This window comes from Ailuropoda melanoleuca, chromosome 13 (genome assembly GCF_002007445.2).
Source record: "Ailuropoda melanoleuca isolate Jingjing chromosome 13, ASM200744v2, whole genome shotgun sequence".
Classification (NCBI taxonomy): Eukaryota; Metazoa; Chordata; class Mammalia; order Carnivora; family Ursidae; genus Ailuropoda; species Ailuropoda melanoleuca.
The window spans coordinates 86243739-86256258 of record NC_048230.1 but is presented as its reverse complement, the minus strand read 5'-3'; the positions used below and the strand labels follow the sequence as shown (position 1 = coordinate 86256258).

General features: G+C 40.4%; 1 protein-coding gene across 2 annotated transcripts; it reads right to left on the bottom strand.

Moving 5' to 3' along the window:
* Positions 1–11491, bottom strand: SNRPB2 (small nuclear ribonucleoprotein polypeptide B2). 2 transcript variants are annotated; one of them, XM_002929018.4, is made up of 7 exons: positions 11359–11491; positions 9323–9412; positions 8767–8939; positions 4665–4805; positions 2576–2626; positions 832–920; positions 1–376 (listed from the first exon to the last, which is right to left on the bottom strand). In XM_002929018.4, the coding sequence occupies exons 2-7, from the start codon at positions 9384–9386 to the stop codon at positions 217–219; spliced, it is 678 nt and encodes a 225-aa protein (XP_002929064.1). In that variant the 5' UTR covers positions 9387–9412; positions 11359–11491; the 3' UTR covers positions 1–216. The 2 variants fall into 2 exon arrangements, with proteins under 2 accessions (XP_002929064.1, XP_019665264.1); XM_019809705.2 differs by lacking the exon at positions 11359–11491 and adding an exon at positions 11227–11341.
* Between the last annotated feature and the right edge of the window lie 1029 nt (positions 11492–12520).

Sequence of the window (12520 nt, the reverse complement as noted above, 5' to 3'; positions counted from 1 at the left end):
TATTAGGAAAAGAATACAAATAAAAGTTTATTATACAAAATCGAGGCCTTCGTATTTCATAGTTCACTAAGGCTAAACAGTATTTTTTTAAATCATTCATGAAAATTTCACTTTCGTTCCCCCTCACCCCAACTATTAAAAAATGGCCTGACCACATGTTATCAAAACAAACACTATAAATAACACCAAGTCCTTTGAAGACAACTATCCCATATGTTATTTCTTGGCATAGGTGATCTTCATGGCATGGGACGGTGTGATTTTAAATCCCTGTAAAGCATCCCTGGCAGCTCCAGCCTGTCCGTCATTTTCAAATTCAACAAAAGCAATGTCATGCCTCCCGGGTACCAAACGTACTTCCTTGAAGCCAGGAAACCTGCAAGAGGACAAACAATTTATATATGTAAATATATAAAGGGATATCAAAGACATAAATGCTTATTCTGTGTTTAAATCAGCAACTTCCAATACTGGTCCAGGAAAAGTATCATATCCTACACCAAGAATCCTGAGTAGGCTGAAGGAGCCTAAAATATAATTAATAATACCAGGAAGTGTACATGTAAGGTAAGCTAGTTCAATTTTGCCACTTTATCAAAGCTTTGTTTCCTGTTTTACTCATCAATTAGAATAATTCAAACATCAGAGGTAATTCAGCTTTTTATTTGCTAAATCTGCAGATTAGCCTCAATTCACATCATTAATCCCAGACCAAATCAAGGAAGCTCTAGGAATTACTGTTGTGATACACAAAAGGATTCAACCCATAGAAGAGCTATTCGTCCTGTGGGGAGGCTTTCAGAACACTGACTGGTTCATGAAAAAACTTACTGATTAAACAGCATGGATAACATCATCTCATTAGTCTCTTCTGGTAAATTATTGAGGAATAAAATATAGTTTGGAGGGTAATCAGGGACCTATTACAAAGAAAAAAGGCAAAGTTAGCTTTAAGTATAAAAAATATAGTACACCATTTAGCTCTTACATTAAAATCTAAACTTCAGAGAGCTACGTTCCAGTTTATTAAGGATTATGAAACTGTAGCACTACATTGAACACTAAAGCTGAACGACGACACCAGAGAAAAAAACATAAACTTAACAGCAACTAAGCAGACGTTCAAGTCACTTAATACAAATTTGGATGATTACAAGTCTTATTAAGTTTAAAGCATTTAATAGTATTTAAAACAGCATTTGAGTTTTAAGCATCTGTAATCAGTTGTACTGGAAGGATTCTGTCATCTGGATGAGGTAACTGAAAGATCCTAACAAAACTAGAGAAGACAGCAATGTCACCCATCTTCAGCTGGTTACCCAAATAATAACACTCAGAGGTTCAATCCTCTGAGTTACTGTTTACAATCTCCCAGCATTTTAGAAAATCTGGAACTACCACTTAGAGCCACTACTTGGTGACTTTTAATGTTTTCTTCAAGTAAATGAGATATACAGAGCATCTAGTTACATCCAAGTAAGTAGAAACAAATATTATTAGATGTTAAACTAATTATCTGATACCCTAAGCTGGGGTTTTGGGGAACTATAGGGAAAGGGTCCTCCTGTACCTAAGATCCTCTCTGTCTTCAGGCTACCTTCATGAAGAGAAAAGACACGTAAAGAACAACTTAAGACTTAGAGAATTAAGTGCTGGCATTTGTAAAATGTACTGTAATTGCTGAAAGACTCCAAAGGAGGGAGGTAGATAACATAGGAAAATGCACATAACTTCAAATCAGAGAAGGAAAGCTCTGAGGCGCAAGGAAAGCTCTGAGATGCAAGGAATTCTCTGGACTTAAGGATCTTGTCAGACTCTAGCATCCAAGGAACCAAGGGGAAACCAGTAGTACCTAACTGAGGCTTTCTCTTTGAGGCCTCCAGCAGGGAAATTTGCTAAGAGGTTTCTAAAACCTATATATAGACAGACATATATTTGTTCTCAGAAGCCAGAGCAAGGGTAACCATAAAATAAACTTGCTCTATTAGAAAAGCTGGTTCAGTGTTTCAAGCTACTGGTATGGAAATAGAGCCCATTCACCTGGCCAATTTCCCCTGTGTGTCTGTAAAGCCCTGGGCTTTGTACACACTGTAGAGAAAATAAAAATGTTTGCTCTGTGCCTTTGCAGAGTTTAAGATCTGTCATTTTGATTCCACCATTAAAACATTATGGAAAGCAAGAAATAAAGTCAGGTTTCATTTTCTCCCCCTTAAAAAAATTAAAATTTTTTGAGAAGTGAGTTTCTATAGTAAACTGTTATACAATTTAATGTCTTTTCTTTTTTTTTTTTTTTAAAGATTTTTATTTATTTATTTGACAGAGATAGAGACAGCCAGCGAGAGAGGGAACACAAGCAGGGGGAGTGGGAGAGGAAGAAGCAGCCTCCTAGCAGAGGAGCCTGATGTGGGGCTCGATCCCAGAACGCCGGGACCACGCCCTGAGCCAAAGGCAGACGCTTAACAACTGCGCCACCCAGGCGCCCTCAATTTAATGTCTTATAAAAGGAATTATTTTCAGTTTTTGTTGGTTTATAATTTACTTTAAAAAGCAAGCACCACATGGTAACAAAGATTACCTGAGGATTTGGAGTTGAATTTCCTTGGGTATTTGCTGCATTTGGTGTTCCCTAAACAAAAGAAATAGAAAACAGTTAAAACTTCTGATTGCTCTAAAAGAGCAACAGGTGATTATAATTTTAATTACTGCATCAATTTTTAAAAGGCCACCTACTAAATGGGAGAAGATATTTGCAAATGACATATCTGATAAAAGGTAAGTATCCAAAGTATATTACAAACTGATCAAGCACCCAAAAAACAAATAATCCAACTAAAAAATGGGCAGAAGACATGAACAGACAGTTCTCCAAAGACATGCAGATGGCCAACAGACACAGGAAAAGATGCTCAACATCACTTATCATGAGGGAAATGCAAATCAAAACTACAATGACATGTCACCTCACACCTGTCAGAATAGCTAAAATCAGAAACACAAGAAACCACAAGTGTTGGTGAGGATGTGGAGAAAGGGAAACCCTCTTGCACCGCTGGTGGGAATGCAAACTGGTGCAGCCACTCTGGAAAGCAGTTTGGAGGTTCCTCAAAAAATTAAAAATAGAACTGCCCCTTGATCCAGTAATTGCACTACTGGACATTTACCCAAAGAATATGAAAACACTAATTCAAAGGGATACATGCACCCCTATGTTTATATCAGCATTATTTACAACAGCCACCCAAATGTCCATCAACAGATAAATGGATAAAGAAGATGTGGCGTAGCTACAACGGAATATTATTCAGCCATGAGAAAGAATAAAATACTGTCTTTTGCAACAACACGGATGGAACTAGAGGGTATAATGCTAAGTGAAATAAGTCAGAGAAAGACAATTATCATATGATTTCACTCCTATGTGGAATTTCAGAAACAAAAACCAACAGACAAAGGAAAAAAAGAGAAAAAAGAGAGAGAGACACAACAAGAAACATTCTTAACTACAGAGAATAAACTGATGGTTACTGGAGGGGAGATGGGTAGAGGGATGAAACAAACAGGTGACAGGGATTTAAGGAGGGCACTTATTATGACGAGCATGGACTGATGTATTTGCTGAATCACTATACTGTATGCTGGAACTAACAACACTTACGCTAACTCTACTGGAATTAAAATTAAAACCTTAAAAAAACACACTAATTTAAAAAGATTTCTTATTCCATTTAATTTTACATTAAGAATTTACGTCGTTAACTGAGTCAAACTTTAACTTGGCAGTTAATTTTGAAAGATCTAGTCCTAAATTTTAAAGACTGTATCATAAAATTTAGCCTCTAACCTTTAAAATTATGGAGAAATTAATAAAAACTACATATCTGTAATATGTAAACATAAAATTATGGAGAAATACATACAGAAAAACCAGGAACCAGTCTTTCCTTTTTTTTTTTTTAAATAATTAGACAAGAGTCCAGCATTATACTTCATGAAACTGATTTCTAATAATTTTCAATCCAAAAGTAACTACTTTTTGGATGATAATTTTACCTTTATCTGGTATTTTAAATTAGATTTTTTAATTCCTCAACTGTTCAAAGAAAGCAGCTTTGTGTGGAGCACTCAAGATTAAAGATAATATCTACAGGATTATTTTTTTAAAATATTTTAGTTATTTGACAGAGACAGACAGCCAGCAAGAGAGGGAACACAAGCAGGGGGAGTGGGAGAGGAAGAAGCAGGCTCCCAGGAGGAGCCCGATGTGGGGCTCGATCCCATAACGCCGGGATCACGCCCTGAGCCGAAGGCAGACGCTTAACGACTGCACCACCCAGGCGCCCCTATCTACAGCATTACTGACAGGTAGTACAACTTGAGAAAGAAGCCAGCAAATATTAACATATTTTGAAGAATGATGTAACTAAATGTCATACAAATTCATATAAAACTGCTTAATATAAATCTGCATGTGTAAATTCAATTGGGGACTTAAACATAAACACTGGAATTCTACAACTCAACTAATTCCAGTTTCTTGAAAGTGTACCTTTTAAACACACACAGGCACGGACAGACACACCCACCCCAAAGATCACCCCTTAAGTGGAAAACGGACAGCTCTGTCAAGTTAACACCAACAAACCTAGGAACTTTGTCTATCTCACCTGACCGGGCTTTTTGTTTGCAGTGGTCGCAGTTTGTTCCACAGTTTTCGCTTTTTTCTTTTCCTTCTTCTTTTCTTTGTCAGCAAAAGTGCCACGCATTTTAGATATTATATCAGAATCTGTTTTTGCATACTGGATTCGCTGTTTTAATTATTTGGAAACAGGTTACTATTCATTATGCTAAAGGCTGTTTACACTCTTCATTAATATTTCAAATTTCATTACACAAGTATACTACAAGCTGGTTTTAAACACATCCCTAAGGAAATCTGTCGAATACACTGGGCACCAAATGAAAATAAAGTGTAGTCTATGATTCACAACTTAGACAAAGTTAGACTCAACAATGCTTATTAGAAGAAAACACACAGATTTCCATATGGGAACCACAGAACTTTGAAACATCTGCACTACTGCTTCTCTCAATTTCACGAAACAGAGAAAAATGCGCTGGAAAGCTGTCTACTCCTTGGTAAGGACTCTCAGTAAAAGGGTCAAGATGTGTCGATAAGCTGTGGAATGTATCATATGGAATTTGTTATTTCCACACGTAAAGTACTAAAGATTGAGAATGATTTCCTTTTGAATATGATCTAGGATTTTTAAATGAAATGACTAACAATGGCAACAACTTAAACTTTAAAATGCTTTGAAAAGAAACAAAGGACGGCATCTCAGCTAGTGCAACCAGGCCATTTGCTGACTCCTCCTACACAGAGGCCAGCAGGAACAGTATGCCAGCGAGACAACAGGCGGGCGTTTAAAAACCCTAGTCTAGAAGAGCATTTCGTAAACTTGAACGTGCATTCTAACTACACAGAAGACGGCAGATTCTGATGCAGTAGGTCTGAGTGAGGCCTGAGATTCCGCACTTCTAACAGGCACAAAATAGATGGTGGGGCCCACACTTTGAGTAGTATGGCCCTGGCCTAAAGCATTATCACACAGCTAGATTCAACACCCATCACCCTAATTTTTCCCAGGAGTTAAAACTATTTTCTAGGGTGTATCTATTTGCAAACTGCAGTTTCCATTTCCAGGAAACATTTCTTCTCTGGAGCTGAATGAGTTGAAACCACCTCTCTGACCATATCAAAACACGAGAGTCCTACAAATTACGATCTAAAATTGCCTTATAAAATAAGAATTTCATCTCAGTCTGAAAGGAAACAAGTGACCTTCTAAAGCAGCATGACTTTGAAAGCAGAAAATCTGTTAAAACCAAAAGCAAGTCTCTCTTCTTCCTCAGCTAGAGATGAGCGTGCTGGGGGAAACGAGAGAGGGGCATCGTACCCTCACCTCAGTAAGCAAAGCTTTCTCCAGCTACTCTGGCTGCTGTACCGTCGGGTCCCCAGGCGGACTTACTGCTGTAAGCAACTGCCGGTTTTGCACGTCATCATCTAACCAGAAGGAATACGCTTAGACTCTTAGTCCCAAGGACTCCTTGCCATCTCCCCTGCATCTTCAACCCTCTCCCTGACCTGAACAGATTTTGGGTGACCTGTCCTTATGACACAGTCACTTCTGAAGACGTCTGATCTCAGCCATCATTCTTAGCTGGCTGGTCTATACTAGTGATTCTCAAGCAGAGGTGATTTTCTGCACAGAGGACAACTGGTGCTACTGAATGGAGACAGTCTGAGCTGTCATGCTATTGGCATGTGGTAGACAGAGCCCAGGAATGCTATTAAACACTGCAATGAACATGATAGCCCACCGTGACAAGAATTATTCTGGTCAAAATGTCAGAAGTACCAATGCTGAAAAAAACTGGTCGAGACCGAATACCCATAAGGGATAAAAAAAAGTACACCAACAGCTTAGAGAAGGGGCAAGGTTTACATTTATGCCAAAGGTTTTATAAAAGAAGCCATTCAGGAAGATTGTTGTCCTTCACTGAGGTATTTTGGGCATTAAATAGCCAAATATCCTTGAATTCAGGTAATTTTGTTATGAGTTCCAAGTTGTAGCAAATTTTGCTTATTTCTGATCTGGTATGTTGGGAATTAGAAGAGCAACTACAACCACCTGAATAAACACAACGCAAGACAGCTCCAAGAACACTGTCCTTCCTCTTCCAGGATGCTGGGAATTTGGCAGTACCTGCTACCTTCCTGAAGGCAGAGAAGGGAACTCATAAAATACTTTCAGCGCATTATCCGTCTACCGGATTTTTTCCATTGATTTAAAATAATTAGTTGGCAAAGTGAAGCCAGTGCTAACAATGTCCAGCTCTCCTGTATCTGAGTAAGCAGTGCACGCAAACTTGTCATCTCAACTCAACAGAACAAAATCTTCAACGGGAAGAATTCGTTCCTCTGTGTTAATGTAATTTTAGATTTAAACTAAAACCCAGTCTTAACGCTCCTGCCAACTGCGATCTCCATTATACTATTTCTTCATACTTACTAAGACAGACAAACTGGTTTCAGGAAATTCCAACTTATTAAAAAGAGTGTATGTAGGCATAATCCCCGTTTTCTGAGGTGGGCCTTTCCACACAGCTGGTGCCCATCAGATGGGAAGTGATGGGAAAAGGGGAACTGGATAGAAGAGGAGAAGAAAACTTGCTCTAGTAACAGAGAAAAAACGCCCACTCCTGAATTAAACAATGTGCTATATAAAGGCCCTCGAACCACTGACCACAGCCAACACTGCCTGTTTTTGTAAATCAGGTCTTGCCGGAACACAGCCACATTCGTTCATTTGCACACCACCTATGGCTGCTTTTGCTGCCATAAAGGCAGAGTTAAACAGCTGCAGGACAGATCACCTGGCTCACAAAGCCTAAAATACCTTCTATCTGGCCCTTCAGGACAGCGTGCCAACTCCTAGTTTTGGGGGGAAAAAATCGTAACACTGGGTGTCAGGTTAGCTTTTGAGGCCTTGTACTGCCACTGGGTATATTAATATAACCTAGACTGGCAACTACCCTTTCTGTGCCTGACTCTTCTTTTTTTTCCGAGTCTTCGTTTCAAAAATAAAGGGATTAGACCAGTATCTGCACTACAGACTACAGGCCAAATCCAACCAGCCCACAGCCTGTTTTTGCATGGTCTATAGTTTAAGGACTCCCCTCCTCCCCCCAATTTTAAAGGACTGTTAAAAAACATGCACAGACACAAGAATATGTGACAGAAACAGTCTGTGGCCCATAAAGCCTCAAATATTTACTATCCAGTCTTTTAAAAGTTTTTGCTGACCTCTGAATTGGCCCAAAGGATAGCCAATATGCTTACATTTTACAGGTACTGAAAATGAACACAGGCACACAGCTAATTACGGCAGAATCAGAATGAGGATCCAGGGCCTGGAAACTCTGGGCCTTGGGTCTTTCCTCGAGGTCTCTTCTCTTCCCACTCCAGTCTCGGGATAAAGCACTAGGAATCCGTACCCAAGGTACTCTGTACTCACTTACACATGCAGAACCCCTTGCTTTACACTCTGTCTCCACCCTAATCCAATCCTCTACCATCTCTGCCTTACACCAGTGGCCTCCTGAGTTCTCCAGTCCCACATGACCCTCCCACAATCCAGTCTTCACGCCGCAGCTAAATGTGAATCTCACGATGTCATTCCCGAGGTTAAAACTTTCTATGCATAACTATTTCACTGTTGCTCATTGTTTGTTCATCAATAAAACCTATGAATTTTTCTTAAATCACTGCTTCTTCTAGACTGCATAGCTTCTGATACGTATTTCCCTATGCTATTTTCTGAAACTTCAAATTCATTTCCTCTTTGACCCATGATTTTTGTGTTTTGTATTGCTTTACAAGTTTACAAAGGTTTCTTTTTACTCTTCTGAGTTAAACTTCTAGTTCTTTTGAGATGAGAATATTGCCAATACTGCCACTATTCTTTAAACACTGTACACCTTGATATATTTTGTTACTGCCTATCTGATCTATCATAAACTAGCGAATTATAAACTCTACTATTACTGTGCTTCTATAAACACAAATGTGTAAATAAAACAAACCCAAACTTCCTCTAACACATAATTAAAAGCAGAAATGAACAGCCATAGTTTCAAATGTGTATCTACAAACTTAACATACCATTAACAGTGATTAAATGCAAAATAATAAGATTGCCTTACCATTGGTTTACCATAAAATGGAAATCCTTGTAACTGTCTCAAGGCATTTGTGGATGAGCCCAGTTCCTTAAAAATAACAAAGGCTTGCCCCCTCATCTTCATGGTCTTTAAAGCCACAATATCTACAACGTGGCCAAACTGAGAAAACAGGGCGTACAGGGATCTCTTCAACTCTGAGCAAAAGTAGAGGGGAAAACAATTTATTTGTGAAAGAAACAATGACAAAACTCTTCATAAAATGACACTGCACTGAATGCCCCCCACCATACATTTACTTATTTATACAAAGTTACATATTTTAATAAAATCACATTATACTATTTAAAAGTTGTTTCAAACCACTGTATCTATGAGTGAAGACATAGTCACCAAATTTTCAGCCCCTACCAATTTTTGTTTTTAAAAAGCCTTAAAATCCTCACACAAAAGGAACAAGCCATTATTTCAGGTACTGACAAAGATAACTACGTGGGAAGTTTTAAAGCAGCACAGTTTTTAAGATGCCAGTAATTAAATGCACTTTGGTTGTGAACAGATGTTTTTTAAAAGCACTTACCTTCTTTTTTAATTTTGTCATTCATATTGTTGATGTAAATTGTATGATTCGGTCTGATATCCATGTTTGGAGTTAAACTGTTCAAATTGTCTAAGGAGACAGTAAATATTGTTATAAACAGGGAGCATTAACTCACACTGTTGTATGGTATAAGGATGTAACACAGGGATTATTAACTTCCCAATTTTCTCTCGATCCCAAATGTCAGAAAATACCAGTTTGTTAGTCTTTAAAACCTCTCCAGCACTTGGCTAGCCCTCCTTTTTAAACAAAAAAAAAAAAAAACAGTTCTCAGGCTGAAACCTTGGTGGAGCACCAGTATCTAGGCAGATTTCAATAACATTATTTCACCCAATGTATTTATTTTTATACTTATCTTTCACTTGCAACAAACAATAGTTTTTTCACCTGCAAAGTTACAAAGTAACTTTTGTTTTTTAATGAAATTATTTTTACTTATTTAAGTAGGCTCCACACCCAGCATGGAGCCCAACATGGGGCTTGAACTCATGACCCTGAGATCAAGAGCTGGATGATTAACCGACTGAGCCACCCAGACACCTCACTTAATGAAATTATTTTTAAAATGTTTTAGGTTTTAAAAGAAATGAGAAAGAAACTAGCAAATGTGTGCCCAGTAAAAATCATTAAGACAACATATTAAGGAAGTCTGTCAAGCAATACTTCATGATACACTTAAAAAATGCTTTCCGGGGCGCCTGGGTGGCACAGCGGTTAAGCGTCTGCCTTCGGCTCAGGGCGTGATCCCGGCGTTATGGGATCAAGCCCCACATCAGGTTCCTCCCCTGTGGGCCTGCTTCTTCCTCTCCCACTCCCCCTGCTTGTGTTCCCTCTCTCGCTGGCTGTCTCTATCTCTGTCGAATAAATAAATAAAATCTTTAAAAAAAATAAATAAAAATAAAAAATGCTTTCCTACCAGTTACTTAATTTATATACACATCACCAGCTGTCCTCACTCTAAGGTTAACTCTAACGGACTTGAAATTAAGGAGCTCAGAGACAGCAGTATTGCATGATGGTTAAGAGCTCAGATTCTAGTATCAGCCTCCTGTGAATTCAAATCCTCTCTACGCTTATTACTAGCTGCTTGACTGAAGGCAAGTTCCCTAATCTCAGGTCCACAGCTGTGAGATGGGGCTGGTGTAACAGCGTTTACCTACTAGAACTCAGAACACTAGACGAGATAAAGTTCTAGCACAGTTCTCAGATGGGCAGTGAGCACTTTGAGTAGCTGTTACTAATGGCTAGTACAGATAAAGGACTTGCCTATCGTTAGCTAATAAACAGCAGGCTTGGGAATTGCACCCTTGTCTCCTCTTTTGCACTTTTCTTTCACATCACATGGTTATTTCATTTTTTACACCGTTTTCAGTTGTCAACTGCTGACTCTGCTTTATCTCCTCGGGTGCCCCCCCATACTCCTTCATTTCACCAATTTTAAGCCCACTGTGTGTGAAAAGTATAGGAAGCCTGACAAGGAAAGTACCTACGGACAGGGACTGCACTTGTGCGGAAACAGGTGAAAGGTAACGCTTCTCAGACTTGCGACCCCCCTACCTCAAACTTGGAGGGGCTGGGGTAGCGAATAGAGCGAGAAGAAAGTGAGAGATCAGACTGAAGGCAGAGCTCTCACAGGAGAGGCCCTTGAAGATCTCATGCGAGGTTTGACGGTGGTCTGGATTAGAGCAAGGGCACCTGAGTCCAAAGTGAGCTTCCCGCCTGTCCAGCCACAGGCACGTTCGACCAAAGCCCCAGGAAGCGGCCACGCGATCGCCGATCCCAACCCTTCCCACTACAGACAAATCCCCTAAATTCGGAGGCCTAGCGGGACCAGCGCGTCAGTTTCCAACTCCCCCCGCCCTCTCGCCAACCCCTCCGCGAACCCGGGAGCGAATCCGCGCCGTCCCCAGCACCGCGCCCCGTCCACTCCCGGCTCCCACAAGTGGGCGTCTGGCAGAGCGGCAGCCGACAACCGGAAGAACGGAAACAGCGAACGAGAACACTTTCCAACTCACCTGAGGCCTAAGCCCTTCCCGCACGAACCGAAAGCCGGAAACGGAGCCGCTACCGGAAGTTATGCCACCACGCGCCTCAATCAAACGCCGACAAGTCGAGCAGTCGATCTCAGAGTTGATCGATGCCCTCCGGCTCCGACGGCGGCAGCTGGGAATCTCTCTGCGCATGCGCACATCTGGCGGGCGGGAAGGGAGGATGGAGACCGGGAAAGAAGCCTGTGGGGGATCTTCGTGGATTACACTGGGGGTGCAGGGAGGCGATAGCGAAGGGCAGTGATTCCTTAACCAGCCACGACTTTGTGCGGTTTTACCCCACACGACGGTGGCGTCCGGTTTAATATCACCTTGAGGGCACCTGGTACCTCCCCCCAAATGTCCTCCCATTCCTGGTGCTCTTGAGCGGAAGCCTCTCACCATTCTGCTGATAAGTGTGAATCTCAGAAGCAACTCAGGTTGAGACTCCAAAGCAGAGAGAATCGATGCCTCGCTTCTGCTCTCTCACCTGATAAGGCAACCACCTCCAATAATAGCCAAGCAGGCACCCCTAAGATCATCTGCCTAAACTCACTGGAAAAACAAAACCAAACCCTACTACCTTTCACATCTTCTTTCCCCACAAAATCCCTAGATTGTTTTAGGACAATACAAGCTGTTGATATTGATGCCTAACTGAATGGGAATCCAAAAAAAAGTACATGCAGTCATTCTTCTCATCAAATGTATGTAAAGTATCATCAGAAACATGAAACGGTTATGAGCGAAGGGAAGTCTAATTTTGTATCTTCTGGTAACCTTAAAAATAAAACTTATTTTACCAGCAAAAAAGTGGGCTTACTCAGGGAATGGCAGGGAATTCTAAAATTCAAGACAAGCAAGTCACAGACAAACCATTGGCAAACCCAACAAACACAGCAGGGGAATGTTATTTGTATGGAGAAGAAGGAGGAAATTGGGAGGGGTTGTTTTGAAGGAAAATCCGTTGGAATAAAGCAAGATCTCTGGGTAATGAGGGTTTCTCATTGGCTGAGTTGCAGAGGTAACAAATTTCTTAGAGAAGATGCAATGTACATCTTTTTGTCTGTTGGGACCTGTAATTGATGATTCTTTCCTACTAAGGTTTCTTTCCTTGGGTCTGTAATTGACACTAACTTTGGAGTTTGTA

What these genes read in the sequence shown, in the direction of transcription:
- SNRPB2 (XM_002929018.4), bottom strand. Translation starts at nt 9,386, where the DNA reads ATGGATATCAGACCGAATCATACAATTTACATCAACAATATGAATGAC. An exon ending in TGACAAAATTAAAAAAGAAG is followed by an intron (nt 8,940 to 9,322) that starts GTAAGTGCTTTT and finishes ACTTTTGCTCAG; the next exon opens with AGTTGAAGAGATCCCTGTAC. An exon ending in TTATCCATGCTGTTTAATCA is followed by an intron (nt 377 to 831) that starts GTAAGTTTTTTC and finishes GTCCTCTTGCAG; the next exon opens with GTTTCCTGGCTTCAAGGAAG.